At 34.3% G+C, this 25791-nt stretch overlaps 1 protein-coding gene and 1 long non-coding RNA gene across 2 annotated transcripts in view; one reads left to right on the top strand and one right to left on the bottom strand.

Annotated features, from left to right (window-relative positions):
• LOC127842249 (galactocerebrosidase-like) overlaps positions 1-25791 on the bottom strand; it is a 41137-nt gene that overhangs the window by 13554 nt on the left and 1792 nt on the right. Inside the window, exons 2-12 of the mRNA XM_052371671.1 lie at positions 23341-23409; positions 22780-22843; positions 18830-18918; positions 17119-17286; positions 15271-15309; positions 13855-13994; positions 12837-12954; positions 12272-12309; positions 11911-12035; positions 11098-11237; positions 10680-10769 (exon numbers count right to left, since the gene is read on the bottom strand). Coding sequence (XP_052227631.1) covers positions 10680-10769; positions 11098-11237; positions 11911-12035; positions 12272-12309; positions 12837-12954; positions 13855-13994; positions 15271-15309; positions 17119-17286; positions 18830-18918; positions 22780-22843; positions 23341-23409 — 1080 coding nt within the window. The remainder of the gene's footprint in view (positions 1-10679; positions 10770-11097; positions 11238-11910; positions 12036-12271; positions 12310-12836; positions 12955-13854; positions 13995-15270; positions 15310-17118; positions 17287-18829; positions 18919-22779; positions 22844-23340; positions 23410-25791) is intronic.
• On the top strand, positions 4834-6659 carry LOC127842260 (uncharacterized). The gene is made up of 3 exons (XR_008031527.1): positions 4834-5346; positions 5663-5843; positions 6201-6659. It is a non-coding gene; the product is annotated as an uncharacterized LOC127842260 (long non-coding RNA).

Genomic DNA, 25791 nt, shown 5'->3' with positions numbered 1-25791 from the left:
CTATAAAAGGATGACGATGACTGATCAACACCTGTCAGTTTGGCCATAACTGTTTATGTTATTGAATAAGATTAATTAGACCTTGGCTACATCACTTCAAACACTTGTTAACCCTTTGCATGCTGGGAAATTTGTTGTCTTCTAAAATGTCTTCTGCTGAATTTCTAAAATTAGCATTTTCTTTGATTTTTTTTTAAAGAATACTATCAGAAAATCAAACAGTTTGGATCCTGATCAGACGCCACGTTTTGTGGCGTCTGATCAGGATCCAAACTGTTTGCAAAGGCCTTAAATATTTGGTTCCAGCACTGAAAGAGTTCATTCAGTCCGCTAATCATAACAAGGGAGTTAATTGACATGCAATTAGAAGGGCTGGTTACTATTACCTCATAACGATGGACAGTTTATCGGGATGTGATTAACTTTGCCCATCTCCTGCAAGCAACTCCCAAGTTACCCACTCTCCCTACCGCGATTTATAGAAGACAAGTATTAAAAAAAATATTGGAAAATCTACTTATTTATGCGTCATTTTCTAAATACGAAATTTTATGATTACACAAATAATTCTCAGAACCACAACAATATTGGCCTTGAAAAATATGGCACAAAAATATTGGTCATGAAACAATATCTTCAAATACTTACCTGAAAATATTTACCACAAAATTTGGACTAAAAACTCATGTCACAAAAATATTGGCATTGAAACACATGCCAAAAAATATTGACCTTGAAACATATGCCACAAAATATTGACCACATATCACCAAATGCTGACCTGGATTTTTTTTTAATGCTAACATTTAACTCATCATCAAAAAACACATGTCACTCAAAATAATCTTAAGAAAACGTTGAAGTATTAAAAAGACAATGATATCAAGAAGGTTCTTAAGATAAATGCCACTTTTGACAATAATATATCACTTACAAAGTTCCCTTTCAGCTGCATGAAGACATCTTGCTTGGTGACATTGTATTCCGGCAGTGGAGGTCTGATACACTGGGAGTGGTCGTGACTCTGGAATACCAACAAAACCTTGAATGGGAATAACCTTTGATCACTACTTTATGACTAGGTCCCGTATACACCAACCACTTAGACTTAAGAATAAATATAGGATTTTTGTTGGATTAGATGATATATTGATTTTATTTCACGAGTGATCATATAAAATAATATTTTCACGATAGGCGCAGCCACGAGTGAAAAAATATACTTTCTATGATCACTAGTGAATTAAAATCCTAAAATTTGGCTAAAAAAAGTTGTTGTTGTTGTTTTGTTAACCTTCCCTTCCTTACTTAATACTTTTATACAAATTACACTTTTTCTAAGTGTAGGTTACCATGGTTTCCAAGACAATAGTCAGTTGGTTGCGGTCAGGACTGGTCAGTGACACGTAGCTCCCGCCCCCTGCCAGATGACCACTTCCGTACCTATGACGAAGGTAGCTCCACCCTATCTCTGTGAACTGGGTGGTGTGGGCTGTAACGTACACACACAAGATTAATGCCATTGGTTATAATTGACACATCGTTAAATCATACATCAGTGATATAAATATTAATTATCAAATATGGTCATTTACATACATTGGACATAACCAGACACAGATAGGACTTGTTTGTGAATTAGTTTGTTGTTTGTTTGCTGTGAAAACATGTCCCTTGCCATCTTGTGCTGTCATACACCAATAACAGAGATACACTGGCCAGTCTTCTATACTGGACTTTTCACTGCATGCTGTATCACTCTCAACACATGATATGCATCTTAGCCCTTTACCACTATAGAAACATATTTTGACACATTTGTAGTCCCTTAGAAAGTTAAATTTAATTAAAGACCTTTCTTACTAGATTCAAGTTTAAAAAGTTTCATTTCCAACCCATAGATACTGATGAGCAGCAAACAGCATGAAACCTGAACAACTGTTACTCGCAGGCTGTTCTGGTTTTATGCTGGTTGCAAAAGCCATTTTCACTTTGCTTCAGTCATCAGTCACTCTCAAGTCATAATATGCATGTTAAATAGCTCAAATAACCAGTTATCTATATTGGTCTCTCCACATCATAGGTTACAGAGTTTATGCAGCTATCAGACTACTTACCGGTAGTGTCGTAATACGCCTTTTAAATACCGGTACGGCTGCACTTACCAGTCATCCATATTGGACTTTCCACAACATAGTGTCCACTCCAAGGTGTTTCAGCTGTCATCAGTCCCTCTCGTGTGTAAGGCAGAGTGTCATAATATGACGCAATCAGGTTCCATGCTATTGTGCTGCAACAAGATGATTTGCCAATTAATACATTATTTTGTTCTCTACACATCTTAGCGTTCCTGTGAATTTATTTTGTTATATTTATTTATTTGAAATTCTTTTTTTTAATTAAAACTGATCATTCTTATCATGAAAAAAAATCTGTAAAATAGGTACCTGAGATTTAAAAATTGTCAACAAAAAATGTATTTGTATATTGAGATTATTTTAACATATTGATGAGAAGCATTCTTACGCTGTGATATTGCCGTTCACATAGTTCTGATTCAGTATCTGTAAGGTAATAAGAACACAACAATTAAAGTAAAGGAGATAATAATTTTTTCATAAGGTATCAAACAATTTTTGAAAGGAAATGTAAAAACATCTTTAAAAAAAATAATAACATAATTGGCAAACACAAATATCCCATTTTCAAGAGCTTTACAATACCATATTTATCTTTGTTTTAACAACAAGTGCTTTGTAAATTAACACTGATAATGATCAGCTTAGATACAGAATAAGCAAATACATCAGATTACAAGGTAAGATGCAAAAGCATAAGAAGATGAGGTGGGGGGGGGGGGTATAGTGTGAGGGTGTGGTGGTCATTTGTGAGATGATCTTAAAAAAAAAAAAAAAAAAAAAAAAAAATAGGGGGGGGGGGTTGGGGGGGGGCACGGGCGATGGTTTGGGTGGAGTCTATTGTGGTATGTCAGGTAAGAGTAGTTTTGTCAAAGTATCAATCAAATCTAATCATAAATAAAGAAGTTATGGCAATTTTAGAGAAATTTAATAATTTGACCTTGAGAGTCAAGGTCATTCAAAGGTCAAGGTAAAATTCAACTTGCCAGGTACAGTAACCTCATGATAGCATGAAAGTATTTGAAGTTTGAAAGCAATAGCCTTGATACTTAAGAAGTAAAGTGGATCGAAACACAAAATTTAACCATATATTCAAAGTTACTAAGTCAAAAAAGGGCCATAATTCCGTAAAAATGACATCCAGAGTTATGCAACTTTTCCTTTTACTGTACCCTTATGATAGTTTGCGAGTGTTCCAAGTATGAAAGCAATATCTATGATACTTTAGGGGTAAAGTGGACCAAAACACAAAACTTAACCAAACTTTCAATTTTCTAAGTATAAAGGGCCCATAATTCCGTCCAAATGCCAGTCAGAGTTACATAACTTTGCCTGCACAGTCCCCTTACGGTAGTTAGTAAGTGTTGCAAGTATGAAAGCAATAGCTTTGATACTTAAGGAATAAAATGGACCTTAACACAAAACTTAACCAAAATTTTCAATTTTCTAAGTATAAAAAGGGCACATAATTCTGTCAAAATGCACGCCAGAGTTATCTAACTTTGCCTGCCCAGTCCCCTCATGATAGTAAGTAAGTGTACCAAGTTTGAATGCAATAGCATTGATACTTTCTGAAAAAAGTGGACCTAAATGCAAAACTTAACCAAAATTTTCAATTTTCTAAGTATAAAAAGGGCACATAATTCAGTCAAAATGCACGCCAGAGTTATCTAACTTTGCCTGCCCAGTCCCCTCATGATAGTAAGTAAGTGTACCAAGTTTGAATGCAATAGCATTGATACTTTCTGAGAAAAGTGGACCTAAACGCAAAACTTAACCGGACGCCGACGCAGACGCCGACGCCGACGCCAAGGTGATGACAATACCCTTCTCGAAATAAAATACGCTTTTTAACAAAATACACTTTAAGAAGTGCATTTATTCTGCGCTTTCTCCAAAAAAGTGTATTTTTTCTGCGTCTTTCGTTTTAAAAGTACACTTAAGTGCATTAAAGTGTATTTTTCGAAATTAGAGCGCGTTTTTTCATAATCTTTTGAATTGCCAAGTGTATTTTTTCTGTACTTTTATATGATTGAGTGCGTCTTTTCAATGGAAGTGTATTTTTAACTATATATTTTCCAAGACTTTTCAATTTAAGCGTATTTAAGTGTATTAATAAGTGTATCTTTTCTGGGTCTGAACATATTTTATACTTTTCATACATTATATATTAGTAGTAAAAATTTTGTAGTATTTACAAAAACAACACAAATACAAGTGTTATGTATGACATTATCAAATGTTTATTGATTATTTGAAAACATCAAGAAAATAATACTATTCATAATAAATTGTTTAACAACAATGCTTAACAGCTTTAAAAAGCACAAGTTCAACTAAATCAGGCTGTGGGTCACTTATTAAAAATATTGAACGTGTCAAAAATATTATGTGGGCTTCTGGCAAGCCCACATAATATTTTTGACACTTTCAATATTTTTAATATTTAAATTATATTTTCTCAAATTTCTTATACTGATATTTAACCCAAATAAAATTAATATCTACCACATTGTCTACTAAACACATTTTTTAAAGGCAATTAAAATAATATTTATAATAGAATTATAATTTTCTAACACCTTTCAGTATGTCAAATTGAAATATTCACAAATAAATATAATATGCTAAGGGTTATGTGCATGTATTGTAATTTGTGATTTCATAAACAATAAACAGATTGTCATATCTCAGTAATGATATTCAATTTAAGGTCACAAAGAGAAGAATTGTTATCAGTGATGTGTATTATTCCATAAATATTTTGGTGTTGAAATTTGCCTTTATCAGTAGATATATCTCAAGCTGACACAACAGATAAAAGATCAGCTCTCCCCCAATTAAATCAAATATGCATCATAAACACTAATCTCTTATCAGTGATGCAGCAATGCCTAACAAAGGGGTGCATATCATCTGCATACTTTTGATTGGTTGATAGTTTTTGTTTTGAAAACAAGCCACTTTTGATTGGTTTAGGACACAGGAAGTAAATTTGTTTAAACAAGCAGGTGTCAGCAACTGATAATGAGCTACATTTTTAGACATGATTTAGCAAATTAAGATTTTAAATTGTACTTGTAGTGTCAAATGTCTTGAAATACTGTCAGCATGAAGTATTGTGTGATGAAAACAAAGTGTATTTACTACAATGAAGTAAATCAAAGGAGGTCCAAAGTGGCTGGATACTGAAGAACAGTTGTAACAGGTTTGTATTTTTATTTCTGCATCCCTTTTTTAATTAAGTTCATTGAATTAATTATGATCATTATCATGTTTATGTATTGTCTCTGGTATAAGGATAAGTAAATGCATTGTAATTTTAAGGAAAACTAACACCAATTGAAACAAAAATAGATAAATATACAAATGAAAAAGTGTTAATGTTGTGTACAGTGAATTATTATGGCTGTGTTTTATGGTTATTGTCATCTTAAACTTTATTTATAGCTAAGTCTGGTCATTACTGAATGGACTTCTTTCCTTCATATTTCAATGAGAACTTTTATATTTTGATTTTAAAGGTAAAACTCTTGCCCCAAGGAAAGAATGTGCATTATCACCTGCTAAAAAAGGAAGAAACAGGGGGATACTGACTGATGTATGGACTTTAACACCAGGTTTTTACCCTTCAACAGTTGGCCAACTAGAGTGAAGCAGGAGAGTGGGCTGTGCTTGACTAAGAAAAGCTGGATTTGTTGAGAGGTAAAACTATACAGGTTATTGCATTTAAAATGCATCACACTTCCAGCCAGTCCAGACAGCCAAATGAGACCACGCATCTTAGTTCATTTTCAAACTGTATTGTCTACAAAACGCTATTTCTTTGATGATAAGAGTTTAGTCACATGTGATCACAGGATTAAAAAATTGCAAAAATAAACAAACAAAAACAACAAGCAAACAAACTTGCATTGATTTAAATTTCTAATTATAATCGCAACAAGATTACCATTACAGCAATATTTCATAGTTAAGTGAAACAAAAACCTTACAATTTAACAAGTATGAAGAATGCCTCGCCCTTTTGATAGTGTGTGATATCATGTTTATCTTTTGCAGATCAATACGCATTCAAGATCCTTAAGAAGAGAAGGACACAAGCAACATCAGTGGTAGATGTCACTCCAGCCCCTGCTTTTCCGGTCTCGCCTGCTGCTTTCCAGGTCCCTCCAGCTGCCAAGATCAGGTCTAGGCACTGGCTGCCATCCAGGTCCCCCTGGCGGTTGCGGTCGTGTTCTCAAATGGCTGCTGTACTGGACTACTGGTCCCACCACCATATTCGGTCAAGGTCTCTCCAAATGCTGAAGTCCAGGTTCCCTCGGCCACTGCGGTTCAGGTACCTCCAACAGCTGTGACCTAGTTCTCTGCAGCAGCTGCGATCTAAATATATTGACCCACTGCGGAACACTGCGGTTAATCGTTTTTTCCATACAATCTTCCACAAATGCCTCATTTTATAATGAAGTGTACAATTCTTATGTTCATATTTGTTTGTGTTATAAAGATGATTTTCCTGCACATTGTGTTTTTTTCCCTTAAAACTGCATGGGGCTATTACTTTTTTTACTGAAACATATCAGCACAAAATTGTAAAAGACTTTAACATACTTTAATACAAAAAAGTGTTTAAACCCACAGGAAACCACCTTGCCATAAACCCACAAAAACTTACTGAGCAGGTTATTGTTTGCCAAAACCTAGCGAGTATGCGTTTCATTGTCCATATGCTTATAAATTTAATAATTAGAATGAATTATCTTTAATGTATTTTTTTTAGATATATAAACTCAAGAAACTTACATAATTTTTGCGCCACATTACAAGTTTATTTGAATTTGTGTCACTCCTAAGATTTTCCCACGGCCTCCGAATGTCTCTCTTACCCTCTGAAAGTGTTTGTGTTTAGAAATTATTTATAACGTTATTTTTAATAAATAAATCTATTTCAGACTATAAAATACTGTTCTAGCTGTTGATATTTCCCCTTTATAGTTAAAACTGAGATAACTTGTAAGTAAATAGTTGTAAATGGTTGTATATATTTCCAAGTTTGGAAAGTTATATAGATCTCAAATGTGCTTTCATGTCCATAGTGCTTATATATTTAATAATAAGAACGAATTATCTTTGATGTCATTTTAGGTTTTTTCATATAAACTCGAAAAACTTACATAATTTGTGCGCCACATTACAAGTTTGGCAAAAAAAAATCTTTAACAATATTAAAAACCATGTGAGGATTGAGAAAGATTTAAAAAAAACTATTTTGCTATTTGACAATTTGGTAAGCCTACATGTATGTCTTTGTCTTTCAACATATTTTATTTGCCATTGTTATTTATTGTGATATTGTTTGAAAAAATTGTATATTGACATGTTTTTTTTCAATGCATTCTTTGTATGGAACAATGTAAACCAAAAAGTATAGGGACAGGGGGAAGCAGTTGCAGAGGAAAGCGGAAAAGCTTTTAAGCACCCATAGAATGGCCTTAACTACTTGTTTATTTTAAAATGATTTATGTGAATAAATGTGTTTATTTCAAAGTTTATTTGCTGTTGTTCTCTCAGATCATATTTAAACCGGCCACTTTTCATATCCAAATGAATGTTTTTTTTAATAGACATTTTCAAAGATACACTTAAGTGCACTTTATACACTAAAAATACACTTGAGCGTTTTTTTTTCTTCAAAAAATACACTAGAGCGTATTTTAAACAAAAATACACTTGAGCATATTTTTTTCCCCAAATTTTTCAAAAAATACACTAGAGCGTATTTTTTTCAAAAAATACACAAGAGCGTATTTAAGTGTATTTTTTCATGTTTTCCTAAGTAAATTAAAACGCTTAAAATACGCTTCAAGTGTACTTTTTGGGGAACAAAAAAAAACGGTAAGCGAATTAATACACTTAAATACACTTAAGCGTATTAATTCACTTAAAAACACTAAAGTACACTTTAAAATACACACAAAAGTGCATTTATACACTCAAAAAGTGTATTATTTGAACAGAAAAATGCACTTGTTTAGTTAAATGCGCTTTAAAGCGCATGTTATTGGCACCATATTTTTTTCAGCAAAAAATACGGTGCCAATAACATGCGCTTTAATGCGCATTAAAAGCGCATTTAATGCGCATTAAATGCGCATTTAGTGCACTTTTTCGAGAAGGGTAGCTCATATTTTTTTTTCAAAAAATAGATGAGCTAAAAAAGACTTGGTGACGAAACATGCAAAGTCTAAAGGTAAGATTTTGAAGATGAGAGGAATTTTAATATGAAATTACTTTGAAATGCTATAGTCTAACTATATGTATATATGCAGTTTGACTATGTATTTTTTTTAAATTATTTTCAGATCACACTCATATCTCTATTACTATGAAATTTGTGATGTGATGTATATTATGATATGTGACATGTACTTGTCGTCGAAATATGAAAAATCTATAGTATATATTGTTATTTGAAACGAAAACTGGTTGGCAATAGGCCCAAAACGCACCACAGACAATCTAGGATCCAAAATTTTTATTTTGGGGGGGGGGGACCCCCCTAGATCTGGGTGGCTCAAAGATATTTTGGGCCAGCGCTAGGTGGAAGCACTTTGATTTTAGAGCCAATGTTCAAAACCTTAACAAATGTTAGGGTTTTAGCACAACGCGGGTGTTAGATGTCATTAAATATGGACGAAAACCAGTATGTCCGAAAATTTTGAGTCACGAAAAATAATTATTTTGGCTAAAAAGTGGGTGTCCAAAAACTTAAAATGTCCGAAAACTTAGAGTAATTACGTTACTTTCCTACAAATATATTTTAATAAAATGTTGAACTGGAAACATAAAACACGAACATATTGGACTGGAAACATATGCCACAAAAATATTGGCCTGGAAACATTTGCCACACAAATTTTGGCCCGGAAACATTCGCAAAAAAAATTGGACTAAAAACATATGCAACAAATAATATATGACTGGAAACATAAGCCACAAATGTTGGAATGGAAAAATATGCCACACAAATATTGGACCTGAAACATAAACCCCTCAAATATTGGTCCTGATATATATACCACAAATATTATATATGAAACATTTTCCACAAAAATATTAGACTGGAAACATATACCCCACAGATATTGAACTGGAAACAAATGCAACAAAGACATTTTCCTTGAACAATTTGCCACAAAGATATCAGCCATAAAACATATACTGTGAAACCAATATTATTTGCCACACATTAATTTTAGTATATTTTGCCACTACACCGCTTGACACAATAAACTTTGTGGTTTGAATAATAATGTCCGATGTTAAAAAAATGACTGAATTACTGTTGGCATGAAATACATATATATCCAACGTCATCCACGTCTACATCTTGTGTCTGTCTTGCAATCTAGATTATTCCAGACACTAGTATTTAACGTTGAGGAGTAGATTATACTGTGCTAACTACGACATATCCTACGAAACGTTTAGGTAGCATAGTTAGTATAAGCGCTAATTGTTGTCAACTTTCCCATTGTGTGTATTGTGGTTTTCAGGGATTTTTCAGATTTAACAGCCAAAATGTGGCAGATCAAAGACAATAAACGCTATAAAAGGATGACGATGACTGATCAACACCTGTCAGTTTGGCCATAACTGTTTATGTTATTGAATAAGATTAATTAGACCTTGGCTACATCACTTCAAACACTTGTTAACCCTTTGCATGCTGGGAAATTTGTTGTCTTCTAAAATGTCTTCTGCTGAATTTCTAAAATTAGCATTTTCTTTGATTTTTTTTTAAAGAATACTATCAGAAAATCAAACAGTTTGGATCCTGATCAGACGCCACGTTTTGTGGCGTCTGATCAGGATCCAAACTGTTTGCAAAGGCCTTAAATATTTGGTTCCAGCACTGAAAGAGTTCATTCAGTCCGCTAATCATAACAAGGGAGTTAATTGACATGCAATTAGAAGGGCTGGTTACTATTACCTCATAACGATGGACAGTTTATCGGGATGTGATTAACTTTGCCCATCTCCTGCAAGCAACTCCCAAGTTACCCACTCTCCCTACCGCGATTTATAGAAGACAAGTATTAAAAAAAATATTGGAAAATCTACTTATTTATGCGTCATTTTCTAAATACGAAATTTTATGATTACACAAATAATTCTCAGAACCACAACAATATTGGCCTTGAAAAATATGGCACAAAAATATTGGTCATGAAACAATATCTTCAAATACTTACCTGAAAATATTTACCACAAAATTTGGACTAAAAACTCATGTCACAAAAATATTGGCATTGAAACACATGCCAAAAAATATTGACCTTGAAACATATGCCACAAAATATTGACCACATATCACCAAATGCTGACCTGGATTTTTTTTTAATGCTAACATTTAACTCATCATCAAAAAACACATGTCACTCAAAATAATCTTAAGAAAACGTTGAAGTATTAAAAAGACAATGATATCAAGAAGGTTCTTAAGATAAATGCCACTTTTGACAATAATATATCACTTACAAAGTTCCCTTTCAGCTGCATGAAGACATCTTGCTTGGTGACATTGTATTCCGGCAGTGGAGGTCTGATACACTGGGAGTGGTCGTGACTCTGGAATACCAACAAAACCTTGAATGGGAATAACCTTTGATCACTACTTTATGACTAGGTCCCGTATACACCAACCACTTAGACTTAAGAATAAATATAGGATTTTTGTTGGATTAGATGATATATTGATTTTATTTCACGAGTGATCATATAAAATAATATTTTCACGATAGGCGCAGCCACGAGTGAAAAAATATACTTTCTATGATCACTAGTGAATTAAAATCCTAAAATTTGGCTAAAAAAAGTTGTTGTTGTTGTTTTGTTAACCTTCCCTTCCTTACTTAATACTTTTATACAAATTACACTTTTTCTAAGTGTAGGTTACCATGGTTTCCAAGACAATAGTCAGTTGGTTGCGGTCAGGACTGGTCAGTGACACGTAGCTCCCGCCCCCTGCCAGATGACCACTTCCGTACCTATGACGAAGGTAGCTCCACCCTATCTCTGTGAACTGGGTGGTGTGGGCTGTAACGTACACACACAAGATTAATGCCATTGGTTATAATTGACACATCGTTAAATCATACATCAGTGATATAAATATTAATTATCAAATATGGTCATTTACATACATTGGACATAACCAGACACAGATAGGACTTGTTTGTGAATTAGTTTGTTGTTTGTTTGCTGTGAAAACATGTCCCTTGCCATCTTGTGCTGTCATACACCAATAACAGAGATACACTGGCCAGTCTTCTATACTGGACTTTTCACTGCATGCTGTATCACTCTCAACACATGATATGCATCTTAGCCCTTTACCACTATAGAAACATATTTTGACACATTTGTAGTCCCTTAGAAAGTTAAATTTAATTAAAGACCTTTCTTACTAGATTCAAGTTTAAAAAGTTTCATTTCCAACCCATAGATACTGATGAGCAGCAAACAGCATGAAACCTGAACAACTGTTACTCGCAGGCTGTTCTGGTTTTATGCTGGTAGCAAAAGCCATTTTCACTTTGCTTCAGTCATCAGTCACTCTCAAGTCATAATATGCATGTTAAATAGCTCAAATAACCAGTTATCTATATTGGACTCTCCACATCATAGGTTACAGAGTTTATGCAGCTATCAGACTACTTACCGGTAGTGTCGTAATACGCCTTTTAAATACCGGTACGGCTGCACTTACCAGTCATCCATATTGGACTTTCCACAACATAGTGTCCACTCCAAGGTGTTTCAGCTGTCATCAGTCCCTCTCGTGTGTAAGGCAGAGTGTCATAATATGACGCAATCAGGTTCCATGCTATTGTGCTGCAACAAGATGATTTGCCAATTAATACATTATTTTGTTCTCTACACATCTTAGCGTTCCTGTGAATTTATTTTGTTATATTTATTTATTTGAAATTCTTTTTTTTAATTAAAACTGATCATTCTTATCATGAAAAAAAATCTGTAAAATAGGTACCTGAGATTTAAAAATTGTCAACAAAAAATGTATTTGTATATTGAGATTATTTTAACATATTGATGAGAAGCATTCTTACGCTGTGATATTGCCGTTCACATAGTTCTGATTCAGTATCTGTAAGGTAATAAGAACACAACAATTAAAGTAAAGGAGATAATAATTTTTTCATAAGGTATCAAACAATTTTTGAAAGGAAATGTAAAAACATCTTTAAAAAAAATAATAACATAATTGGCAAACACAAATATCCCATTTTCAAGAGCTTTACAATACCATATTTATCTTTGTTTTAACAACAAGTGCTTTGTAAATTAACACTGATAATGATCAGCTTAGATACAGAATAAGCAAATACATCAGATTACAAGGTAAGATGCAAAAGCATAAGAAGATAATCATTTTAGACTATCTTGAATGGTCATTCATTGCAACATCAGTAAATAAGAATACAATAACTTGTAAGTAATGTGTTATCACTGGCAGTAAAAAAGGGTTTTATCAACACTGAAACAAAATTATCTTCACACAATCGGAAACAAATATAACTCATTCAAGGTATGTAACAAGGGACACAAGTGAGACACCAAGTCATATTTGTCCTATTTAAGCCTTGATTACCTCCCCTTGCCCTGGTAACCTACCCTTGCCCAGCACCCTCCTCCACTCAGGTCATTGAAGGTGCTGTAATCCTCAGAGGCCCACAGAGGCTTGCCTGTTTCTATGGCAGCCGTTGTCGTGAGCGTTCCCGGGTAGTGACACCTGAAGGCAAGCAATATTTTAAAAAAAGGTTCATTTAAACTGTGATCAAAACTCTGCATATGCAAAAAAACAATATGGTATAATCTGACCTTTGACCTCTAAGAATGACCTTGACCTTCAAGGTAGGGAGATGATTATTCCTGAGTAGCGGCACCTGAAGGCAAGCAATTTTCTAAGAATGGAAGTCATTAAAATTTCATTAAAGTGTTACAGACTTACTAGTACTTGTTTGGTCCTGTTTGGCAAGCCCAGTTCTTTTAATACTTCTTGTACAGATGACTTATGAGTTTGCCCCAGAAAAAATAGGGTCCTCCACCAAAAAAATAAATAATCTAGTGCAATTAGCTAGTGGGCCCCTGCCAGGTTATATCCCTTATTTAAGTGGAATAATATATGTTTGCCAAATGTACTCACTGAGCAAATATTCAATAATTTGCAGAATAAAATTCCACTACTGTAAACAGAACATAGTCTACACCAAAGCATCACAGAGAATGTCACAGACATGTTAGAGAAGATCATAATAATAATAAGAATATGATTTAGAATAAGCATAAACAAGTTCTTGAGTGTGCATGGGCATATTGGAACAAAAGGTACATTTCTTTCATTATGGTTTTTCTACTTCTACTGATTTCCCTGAAAAATGCAAACAGTGTGCAATGTGATTACCAATTGTTTAATTAATAATGGTTAATTAAGTAAAATCATATTTGAAAACAAAATAAATATAATTCTGGGTAATATGCATATAATACAAAATTAAACAAAATATAAATAATACCTTGATATGATCTTTTAAAATATCCATGCACAGAGGTCAGTGTCAGAAAAATATTAGCGAGAGAAACAAAAGCCATTCAAAGTTCTACTGCATACAGTAAGTCATATGTGTACTACCCAACAATGTTGACAGCCTTTGCAAGTTCCGGGTCCTTGAGAATGTCAGGGCAAATTTTCCAGTCGTTGATCAAGGGAGCATCAGGGGCCACAACCAATACGTGGTGCAGTCCCGCACGGTCAAGCTCCCGACGTAGGGTCTGAGAATCATTAAAAATTTAGACTAATTCTGGGAAAACTGGACTTAATGCATGTGTGTAAAGAGTTGTCCCAGATTAGCCTGTGATTTTTACACAGGCTAATTTGGGACGACACTTTCTGCAATAACTGGATTTTTACTAAGAATATACTCCCGTTCCACAAAAAATACCATCAGAGCTGAAACTGACACTTAACCCTTTGCATGCTGGGAAATTTGTCATCTGCTTAAATGTCGTCTGCTAATTTCTAAAATTATCCATTTCTTCGATTTTTTTCAAAGAATACTATCAGAATAGCAAACAGTTTGGCTTCTGATGAGACGCCACGTTCTGTGGCATCTCATCTGGATCCAAACTGTTTGCAAAGGCCTTCAAAATTCGGTTCTAGCGCTTAAAGGGTTAAAGCACATGTATTAAGGCCAGTTTTCCCAGATTGAGGTTGTATTAAAATTAAAGTCAACATGTAGTGGTCCAGATCTCTTACTGTATTTTTTTGTTTGTTTGCTTATTTTGTTTATAATAAATGATGGAAGCTGATTATCATTATAATAAATACGGCATACCGCAACCCAGAGATACTAGTCTTGAGCAACTGCAAGTATATATAATTTTATTATATATTTACGTTTGTATTTCAAAACATATATATTGATGAAAAAATAAGTGTTCTTTCAACATTTTGAGATAGATGTCTAGATAAACAATGCACATAATATGCCCCATTGATGCAAAAAGGAACCATCTGTCATCTGATTTTATTGTCACATACATGTAGTACCTTTTTGCACCAAGGGGCGATATATTCTGACAGAGTTTTATATCATTGATTGGCTTGTTTATGTCCATGTATACTAAATTGTTACATGAACAAACACAAATGCCACTTTGCCTCAAAACACCCCATTTCAAGATCTGGGTAACATTTATATACGAATGATGTTTTAAATTGTTGTAGAAGAGAAAATAATAAAGACAACAAGACATGACAGTGCCATGAAACCAGAGAGATTGGGCAGATAAGGGGAACTGGGCAAAGATAATATAAACACAATCATGTCCTCCAAGTTTCATAATTATCCTATGTCAACTTTCAAAAATTGTTTTCCTGCACGCCGCCTGTGCAATACAAGCATCTACGCCACAAACTCCCTTTTTTAAACAACCCTTAAAAAATGAAAAACTGGATGATGAGGTTTCAGAAAAATATAAAAATTCGATATACTGATTACCCTATAAAATAATCAAATTAAAATGACATTTTGTACAGGTAACTTACAATGACATAATTCCTGTCATAGACTTTCTCATTCCAGATCTGAAAAGCAAAACGCAATGTAAAATTAAGGGGCATTTAAAAACAAACCAAAATGAAATATGTACGCAAACATATGAATATATCTATTTACATTTATCAAACGTGTTTATATTTATTGTTTACCAGTCAACTAAATGATTATGAGTAAGCTTCAACTTAAGTTTAAGAATAAATTGGTGAATACCTCATTTATAAATATGTTGCAACACAAGGAGAATAATCCAAGGAGGTTCAAATGCTTTAAATAAAACTGACACAGAGTTTATTGGTCAATAAACATAATCATAACTTGATATTCATATATTTCTTACATAATCCTACATTCTTGCAATTCTAATCACAGGTGGTTAGCGTGTGGCTATGATATTAATTAGTGAAAACATCATTTTGAATGATAAATAATCATATTATAACGAAAAATTAACTTTTCTGAAAAAAAATATTTCACTATCAAATATATATATAACAAGGTATGCAACTCAAAATCAGCCCAAAACGGGGTGCATCGCTTTGAACAGCCATATCTTTATCAATTTTGCAGCGATTTTCACGATTTTGGTCTTATTCAACGCAGAAATGAATTTCCTTTCTGGAAATGTATATGTCTTGCAATATTTTTACAAATGCTGGGTCAACTTTTAAGAAATAACACGATACACAACACGCATGACCCAGTTGACAGTGATCATGCTGTCTTTAAGACTGAAATCTTCACGGAGTAAAGGGCAACTTCCCTATAAAGTTCATGTAGTTCGATACCATAATTCAATAAAACGTATGAAAAAACATTATTACCGTTCTTGTCGTAACATTCTGCATCAAGACTAACTGTCCAGCGCCGTTTGAAACCTTTGTTTACATACATTTCAACTAACTGACATTTTAAACATACGAGTGATTTCATTGGTCCAATGCGGAGGTGTGTCTTTACAACTGGAGACATTCATAAAGAATACATGATCACTGTCAACTGGGTCATGCGTGTTGTGTATCGTGTTATTTCTTAAAAGTTGACCCAGCATTTGTAAAAATATTGCAAGACATATACATTTCCAGAAAGGAAATTCATTTCTGCGTTGAATAAGACCGAGATCGTGAAAATCGCTGAAAAATTGATGAAGATATGGCTGTTCAAAGCGATGCACCCCGTTTTGGGCTGATTTTGAGTTGCATACCTTGTTATATATATATTTGATAGTGAAAATTTTTTTTTCAGAAAAGTTAATTTTTCGTTATAATATGATTATTTATCATTCAAAATGATGTTTTCACTAATTAATAGCATAGCCACACGCTAACCACCTGTGATTCTAATTAGAGTTCCCCAGCTCTTTTTTTAAATACTTTTCCAATATTTTTAACTGACTGCCGATATGCAAACAATGTCTACAGTATTTATTTAGCACAATTTTAGAAGAACAGACCTGTTGCAATCTTTATGCGACTTTTTCTGTCATTTTAGGAAAAAAAGGGAAAAACGCAATCTCGGGATTGAGATTTTGTTTTTGCAAAAAGTCCACTGATTTGGGAAAAACTGATTACATTTACCGGGAACTCTTTATTATTATTCGCATTATAAGAACAAAATTATATCAATTATAGTTACATACTTTGTTAGATATCATTGAAATAAAATTGAGATGCAATAATCATTAGACACTTTTCCGCATTTTTTTAAAGGTTTTTATTTTCAAATTTGGAATTTGTTTTACCATTTTGTTTTGGGAATGGCTCCATTCAACGGACCCATAGATACAGCAAAGAAAGGCCTGTCAAATAAATGTTTTGTGAACTGTCTGCTGCACCTACCCCCACATAGTCTACAGAGATCCCATAGTGAGTATGTGCTCCCTGTATCCACTTGATGACATAGCCAGCAGTCACGTTGGCGTACGTGTATGGATTACGTTGTCCTTCCTTGTTCAGCCAGCCTGGAAATGCCCACGACAGGGCATAGATCTTGATGGCAGGATTCCTCTGTGATAAGATCGTGGAAATATTGGAGCTTCATTCTGGGATAACAGGGCTTGTGCCTGTGAGTAAAGTGTTTTATCCCATCATCAGACGTGCATAGCTGTCACGCGCGGCGGAGAATGGTCATATTACTCGGAAGCAACTAATAAGTAATCGTTTTTAGTAAAATCGAATCAGATTCAACAAAACAAACAATTTGATACCATATATCTAATATATTTTTAACACATAATGCAACTCCAAAATAAAAAAAACATTATTTACAAATATTACATGCGCGTACTCGTGACGTCATTATTTACACGTCATACGACACAATGCATGTTCTTTCACGCTAAAGCTGCAGTTGTTTAGTGTGTTTTTTTCATTATTTCTAAAAAATCGGGGACATAGAGGTATGATAAACAGAAAAACAGGTTAGTTACTGATCTTTTTGTAATGTAATTAATAAGGCTCGGCACGATTAAAATAATGAAAAAATGTTCTTAAAATAGCTTTGGGATTTTCCGTGTAGTTCGATTTTCCTATTCTATTTTTAAAGAAATAATCTACGACCAAGAAAATTGATGGGATAAATCGAATACCAGGTCGTTGCCGAATAAAGCAAAGTTTATTTTGCTCGGTACGAAAATCTGAACCACTCGCCAAAGCTCGTGGTTCAGATTTTCTTAGCCTCGCAAAATAAACTTTGCTTTATTCGGCAACGACCTAGTATTCTCTATGTCCTTTTTGAGCCCCGTGCAGTCTGCACAGGTTTAACAGGGACAATACTTTCTACTTTAATAGTATTTTTTGTTTCTTCTTAGTAAAAGTCCAATTTAGACAGGAAGTGTTGTTCCTGATTAGCCTGTGCGGATTTAATAGACTCAAAAAGGACGACACTTTATGTATTATTAAGCCCCAAGCGAGACACATTTATATCTTTTCCTGCATAGTGCATGCAGATGAAAAATGTCTTCTAAAAAATTGTCATGCTGTTTTTAATCTAGTTCCGTGCAAAGTGGTTTAAAATAATTTGTACTATACATATGTGCACATGTATATATATATCCTTGTATTTCTGCCTAATTAAGTTGGCAATGAATAAACAAAAACTAGTAATTGTTAGTACTGTTCTTTGATAATCGTTCATCATAATGACATCCAATAAAGTAAAATAGCCCTACCATGTTACATTCAAGACTTTCAAAGTAAGGCAAAAATGAAGTCATTAGGAAACATCCAATTAAGTAAGTCATTTTAAAATAACATTAATTTATTAACACTTCAACTTCATACCAAACTGATCCAGTGTTAAACCATTAGAACGATTGCCTACTTTCTAACCTCCATCAGTAATAAAATAAATATAGAACCTCTTTCAATAAATTAAAGTTTTAAAGGCTTTATTTATAACCCTAAGATATTGTGGAGCATCAAACAGCTTAAAAACCTGAATAGACAGCAAGTAAACTGCAGGCTGTTCTGGTTTCATGCTAGTCACATACAGCCATTTTAACTTTGCTTCTGATTTGGAAAGGCTTAAACCATGAAAACAATTGCCTACTTTCTTGGCCTCCACCATGAGCCACCACTCGTAACCACGACGATAGTTTTCATCCTCTGGAGAGTGCATGTGAGAGCTTTCAGTCCCGTCTGGAAAACATAAGTGTTCCCAGCAAAATTAAGGATGTATTATAGATATGAGATAGGCTCTGGGAAAAGGGTGGCAGTCGTTTCCCCCCAAGACGTTTCCACCCCAGACGTTTCCCCCCTAAACGTTTCACTCCTTTTTGGGAGTGAACTGTCTACGTAATATGAAAATGTATATAAGAAGTAGTTATTTGTAATAATGGGATATTGGAAAATTGGGTTGAACCCCTTACCGCTTAGATGTGTATTTTCACGCATTTGTAGTCCCATAGAAGGTTCAATTAAATTAAAGACCTTTCTTACTAGATTTAAGTTTTAAAGGCTTCATTTCCAAGCCTTAGATACTGATGAGCAGCAAACAGCATAAAACCTGAACAGACTGCGAGTAACCCACACACTGCTGTTGTTGTTTTGCTGTTTGCACATGGCCATTTTCACGTTGCTTCTAAGTGGGAAAGGATTAATGCATGTGCATAAAGTATTGCCTCTCAAACTAGCTTTTTCAGTCATCAAAGGGATGAACATTTCTTCTTTTATGGAATTTTTAATTTTGGGTTTAAACTTCAAAGTAAGTCTCTACTTAACAGAACAAAGAGTCAAAACAAATTATCTTTCCTTAATAGCCTGCGCATATTGCATTGACTAATCTGGAACAATACTTTATGCACAGAAAGCTCAATCAGATATGTAAGCGCATACAACCCTCTCATGCTCAAATTCTCAATTCAAAGTTACTTTTTAAGTTGCAGGGGCAAGTTGCCCTTACTAACATTATAGCAAAAATAAATTTTACTTCTACCACAATGTGGATTTGAATAGATTTTTACAACTCTGTTTACCATGCTTAAATAAACAAGAAATATCTTTAAAAAATATATTTGCATTAATCCTGACTTTGAAATAAAAGGAGATAATTTAATTTTCTTTGTTATTTAAGTTTTTAAAAAGTATACGTATAGCTTTGTTATTTTTTCACTTAAGTTGCATATCCACCACACAAAATGTTTGTTATTAAGTGGACATTTAAACACATAATAGTGTTTTTAAATTTTCTATCACATCATGTGTCCTCACAAGGCTAATTGTACAATTTATTTCTTTTCTTTGTCATCGAAACAAATAACGCTGTAACGTTTGAGTCATGTGAAAATTGGTTTTATGGCATATGTGACCAGCGTATCTCAAGTCTAGCCTGCACACTTGCGCAGTCTGGTTAGGGGCTACAATTTCCTTTATAACAAGAGGGCCAATATGACCCTAGTTCACTCACGTTTTTTACAAGGCCTTGTTAATTGCTTAGTTGAATATTCAGTACTCTAGAGCATATTAGATTGGTTCTCTTCTGTTTACTTTTGCAGTGTGAGCATATGATTAATTTTGATTGAGAACTGTCCATTTGCATGGGTTTTTTTGCAATGAAAACATTTGCAAGTAATGCTAATTCTACATGCGTTTACAAGGTTTTTGTAAGATTTGGACCTCATGACCAAGATTTTGACCCCACATGACCCAATGTCAAACTTTGCCTAGATATCATCAAGAAAAACATCCTGGTCAAGTATCATCATTATTGGACCAAAACTTTGGACTTCTTGAGTGTTAAAATGTTTTCACTATATACATAAAGAGAAAACTGCCCCGCCCACTGGCAGCCATGTTTTTTCACCGATCTGGACCATTTTCGAGCTCGTCCGAGATATCAATAAAACCAATGTTTTGACCAAGTTTCATGATGGTTGGGCAAAAAATATGACTTCTTGACAGTTCACAAGCCTTTTTTACTATATAAATATAAGGAAAACTGCCCTGTCCCCCTGGCAGCCATGTTTTTCAACGGACCGGAATCATTTTCGATCTTAACTCATGTATCTAGAAAAACCAAATGTTCTGACCAAATTTCATGAAGATTTGATTAAAAATGTAACTTCAAGAGTGTTCACATGTTTTCACTATATACATATAGAGAAAACTGCCCCACACCCTGGTGGCCAAATTTTTTCACCGATCTTGATCATTTTCGAACTAATCCGAGATATCGATAAAACCAATGTTTTGACCAAGTGTCATGATAATTGGGGAAAAATTGTGACTTCTAGAGTGTTTACAAGGTTTCTCTCTAGCCAATTTAGAAAAACTGCCCCGACCACTGGCGGTCATGTTTTTCAACAGACAGGAACCACCTTGGAACTCAACCAACATATCATTAACACAAACATTTTGACAAAGTTACATGAAGATTGGGCATAAAATGTGACTTCTACAGTGTTTACAAGGTTTTTCTTCTTTTTTTTGACCTAGTGACCTATTTTTTGACCCAGCATGATCCTGTTTCGAAGTTGATCAAGATATCATTGGGACAAATCTTCTGACCAAGTTTCAAGAAGATCGGACAAGAAATGTGGCCTCTAGTTAGTTTACAAGGTTTCTCTATAGCCAAATAAGGAAAACTGCCCCGCCCACTGGCAGCCATGTTTTTTAACGAACCGGAACCACTTTTGAACTCGACCAACATATCATTAAGACAAACATTTTGACAAAATTACAAAAAGATTGGGCATGAAATGTGACATCTACAGTGTTTACAAGGTTTTTCTTTTTTTTGACCTAGTGACCTAGTTTTTGACCCAGCATAACCCAGTTTCAAACTCAATCTAGGTATCATTGGGACAAATCTTCTGAGCTAGTTTCATCAAGATCGGACAAGAAACGTGGCCTCTAAAGTGTTTACAAACCAAATGTGGACGATGGACGGACGGACAGACAAAGACCGATCACAAAAGCTCACCTGAGCAATCATGTGAGCTAAAAAAGCATGCAAGCTTTCGTGCTATTTCCTGAGTATCTTTCTCAGTATGCATATCCTGACAAGACTGCACTGGTGCGCAGGCTGGGGTGTAACTATGTAGGCAGCATATTATATAATACCCATTTTGGCATGACGTGGGTCTTTAAAAATCTGATTGCGTCTTGTAAATAGAACATCAAACCGCAATACTTTTCTATGGAAAATTGAAGTCACACTGTGTTTTAGCAAACTGGCAATTGTCGGTAGCCTATTCTGTCCTGCAGGAAAGATTTTCAGACAGACTGACCGCGTACGCCACACAGGTGTGGCTTGAAACTTAATTGATTTTCCTCTATCATAGGCACTATAATATTTGTGTAGTTTCTTCTCACAAAACAAAACATATGGCATTAACCAATCAGTTTTCATTCCTTTCTTTCAATTAAATTTGTGTTATTTGATATCTGAAAAGCAATACTTTGTTGTCAACAAAAGGCCTTGATTGATAGTACATTCCGTCTTCCCTTGACAATTTACTGACCAAGCTCTGACCCAGAAAGTTTTGAGGATGGAATTTACTGGTAATGCGTAATTGTAATTGGGCCAAATTGTGTGTCTATGTTTCGTATGAACATGCAGATAGTAGTCCACATTTCCATACACTGTTCAGTGTAACATCCTATACTACAGAGCGGCGATGTTGCCAATGTTCAAATCAGCCAATGAAATATTGCAAATGTATTCATTTGAAATATTGCAAATGTATTCATATTGGTTTGCAGACTTAATGAGTCATGTTCTCATATCTGAGAAAACTGGGTTTAATGCATGTGCGTAAAGTGTCGTCCCAGATTAGCCGGAGCTTTCCGCACAGGCTAATCAGAGACAACACTTTCCGCTTTTATGACATTTCTTGTTTAAATGAAGTCTCTTCTTAGCAAAAATCCAATTTAGGCGGAAAGTGTCGTCCCTGATTAGCCTGTGCGGACTGCTCAGGCTAATCTGGGACAACACTTTACGCACATGAATTAAGCCCAGTTTTCTCAGAACGAGACTCATAATTATGACAATCATATTACCTGTACTTTGGCCATCCCCACCGATTTCAACTTTCAGTATCTGCAGAGATGATCCAAAATTTGGCTACAACAACATTAAAATAAATCAAAATTTATAAACGATAAAATTTTGTGAAATTTCAATATTATTATTATTAGTTATAGTATTTGACAAGAAGACAGACATTTCTCCACGTGTCAATTCGTCATGTTGACTAACTGTTTGGTTTTTACAAATGTTTTAACATTAAAATATTGGAATATGCAATCATGTGCTACCATATTTCCTATTAAACAATATCAACCCATCATTCGGCAACTGGAACATCAAACCCACGTAAATGAGTCCCAGCTATAAGTTTAACAGACCATTCAAGGTTTTTATTTACATCATTTGAAAAAAATGACCTACATACATGATATTCAAAATTTTAGTATCCCTTTATTTTTAATGAGACAAAAGGAATTTTCGTATAATCTATAATATTTGAATTATTATTTCGATTATTGTGTGCACTTTATGGAACTTTGTTTGCGAATGATTTGTGTAAAACATTCATTTCCCAGCTTGTTGTTTGTTACCTTGAAGAGATAGTCGAGAATCTCACGGCGCTGAGTATCAGGGTAGTTTACAAGTAGCTTTGATGTTGCCTGGATGAAAATTACATGTATAAAATGAAAGAATGTTGAGTTCCTAATCGAGAAAAAAGTACACCAGAGCTCCAGATAAGGGTCGTATTTTCGTAATTACGAATTATTTTCAAGTTCGTTACGTATTTATTTTAAAATCTTGTCGTACCATTAAGAATTACAAAATCAAGTTACGAATATTATTTTTACATCGGTTCGTATCGATTTTTATTGAGTTCTTTTCGCGTATTAAAGATCTTTGCGGTGCTTATTTAGAATGGTTATCGGCAGTGTTTTCCATAAACATTTGAGTAGCCAGTTATATTTTCAAAGTTGCCGGCAACTAAGCACTTGAACGTGCATTTTTGCGCTGTTTTGAATTGATATTTTGGGGAAAAGTAGCCGTCGCCAAGATTCAGGCTGTCAAGTGACCTTTTTTCAAAAAGTAGGAAAAAATAGGAACTACTTTTGCAAGAAAAGTAGGAAAAAAGTAGGAAAAAGTAGGAACTTTTCCCTCAAAAGTAGGAATACATAATACTTATTTTTTAGACACAGGTCCAGGAAACATAGCTTGAAACAGAGCAGGAGTGCAATCACATGTTCTGTATGGATACCCACTTGAAGCTACCTTAAGGGCCCAGAAGATTTCAGCCTTTTGTACCTGTTCCTTGTGTGATGGATGTACTTGCATACAGATAGATTTATCCCCACAACCCTGAGAGCCGCTTGGCTTTAGGGCACTTCCAAACAAACGCTTTTGTGAATTATCATGCATGTATTTCATGTTTTCCTTGTGTTTTTATCCATCTGCATGACTTATAAGTTGATTAGCACCAGAATTACTACAAGATGGACTTCATTCAGACAGTACAATATCTTGCAAACTCATTGCCGGTATCTCTCTTGCACCATGATCCCAGTGTTTTTCCACTGTTGTCCAACTTCTCCATCCATGAAGGGTTAAACTTTGTTTTCCCACTAGGAATTTTAGCACTTATAGTGTATCTATGATAATTAAGTTTCAAGCAAAGCTACCCTGATAAAGAAGTATACATGTAATTAGATACTGTTCATTTTGGTGTATCATCAAATAAGTGGTTAGAGGTCTTCTGTGTATCGATATAAAAATGGTAATTATATTGTGCATGTTATATCCTTAAGCAGAAGACCAAATTTATTTAGTGATACACCAACTTGTTGTACAAGATTAATACTAGTATATAAAGCAGTGTAAATGCTCTGCTACAGCTACATTGTGAAACCTTTAAATTGACAATAGGGTGCAGTTATAATGACTTAAGTTACATTCAAAATGACTGGTCATTGCAGAGCAGATTATGCAACTGGAGATAGGACCTTATCACCTGACATCTTTTATGACAGCATTGATTGGGCAATGAAACAGTTGCACTACATTGTTTATTCCAGTTTCAAATAATGGCTTTTACATTATTGATGACTTTGCGGGAGTGTAATAATGCCGTTTAATAATTTTAATACTTCGCTTTAACACCTTGAAGTTACCTCACAAGCAATGGCATCATTAGACAAGAATTGTGTTTGTCCGAAACACAATGCCCACTATTGCGCAGCTTTGAAATAAAATTTCAATATATCATTTGGCAGGTTTAGAAATTATCTCCCTTTTAAAGCTTATTACTTCCCTTGGATTGTATTTTTTAACTTTTGACCTTGAAGGATGACCTTCACCTTTCACCACTCAAAATGTGCAGCTTCATGAGATACACATGCATGCCAAATATCAAGTTGCTATCTTCAATATTGCAAAAGTTATGGCCCATATTAAAGTTTTCGGACGGACACACACACACAGACATACAGACAAACGGACTGACAGTACAACTGCAATATGCCACCCTACCGGGAGCATAAAAATGTATCAGGGCATTTCGGCTCGGTGCATTTATCTTTAATTACTAAACATGATGTACCTATGATATCAATAGAACATCATATCCGTTGTCATGTAATACAGAATTTATTACATTATATTTGTAAATGATGAAAACTCGGCAAAGCATCAGTTTTATCTTTTTTCCAATAACTTGTGTAATAAATTCCATATTACATAACCACTCATACAATACATGTATCTCTATATCTCTACATTCCAAACAGCAATATCATGTAAACATGCATAAGGTTTGGTCAAATTGTTGTCAATGGAAACAAAATAAAACTGGAATAAACAATGGGTTCCCTCAGCTCTTGCATCACTGGGAACTGTGTAAGGTAGTGAAGTCTGCAGTGTACAAATGCTAAGGAAGTAAACAAGGCACTATTGTTACTTCAAAAAAAAACTTGTCAATAATTTTAAAAGTTACATAAGAAATAAATATTTATGCTCCTGAAGAGGTGCTAGCAGACAGTCAGCATGGGTTG

This window comes from Dreissena polymorpha, chromosome 8, assembly GCF_020536995.1.
Source record: "Dreissena polymorpha isolate Duluth1 chromosome 8, UMN_Dpol_1.0, whole genome shotgun sequence".
NCBI lineage: Eukaryota > Metazoa > Mollusca > Bivalvia > Myida > Dreissenidae > Dreissena > Dreissena polymorpha.
Note: the sequence above shows the minus strand (reverse complement) of the source record. Positions and strands in the feature narration are given on the sequence as shown.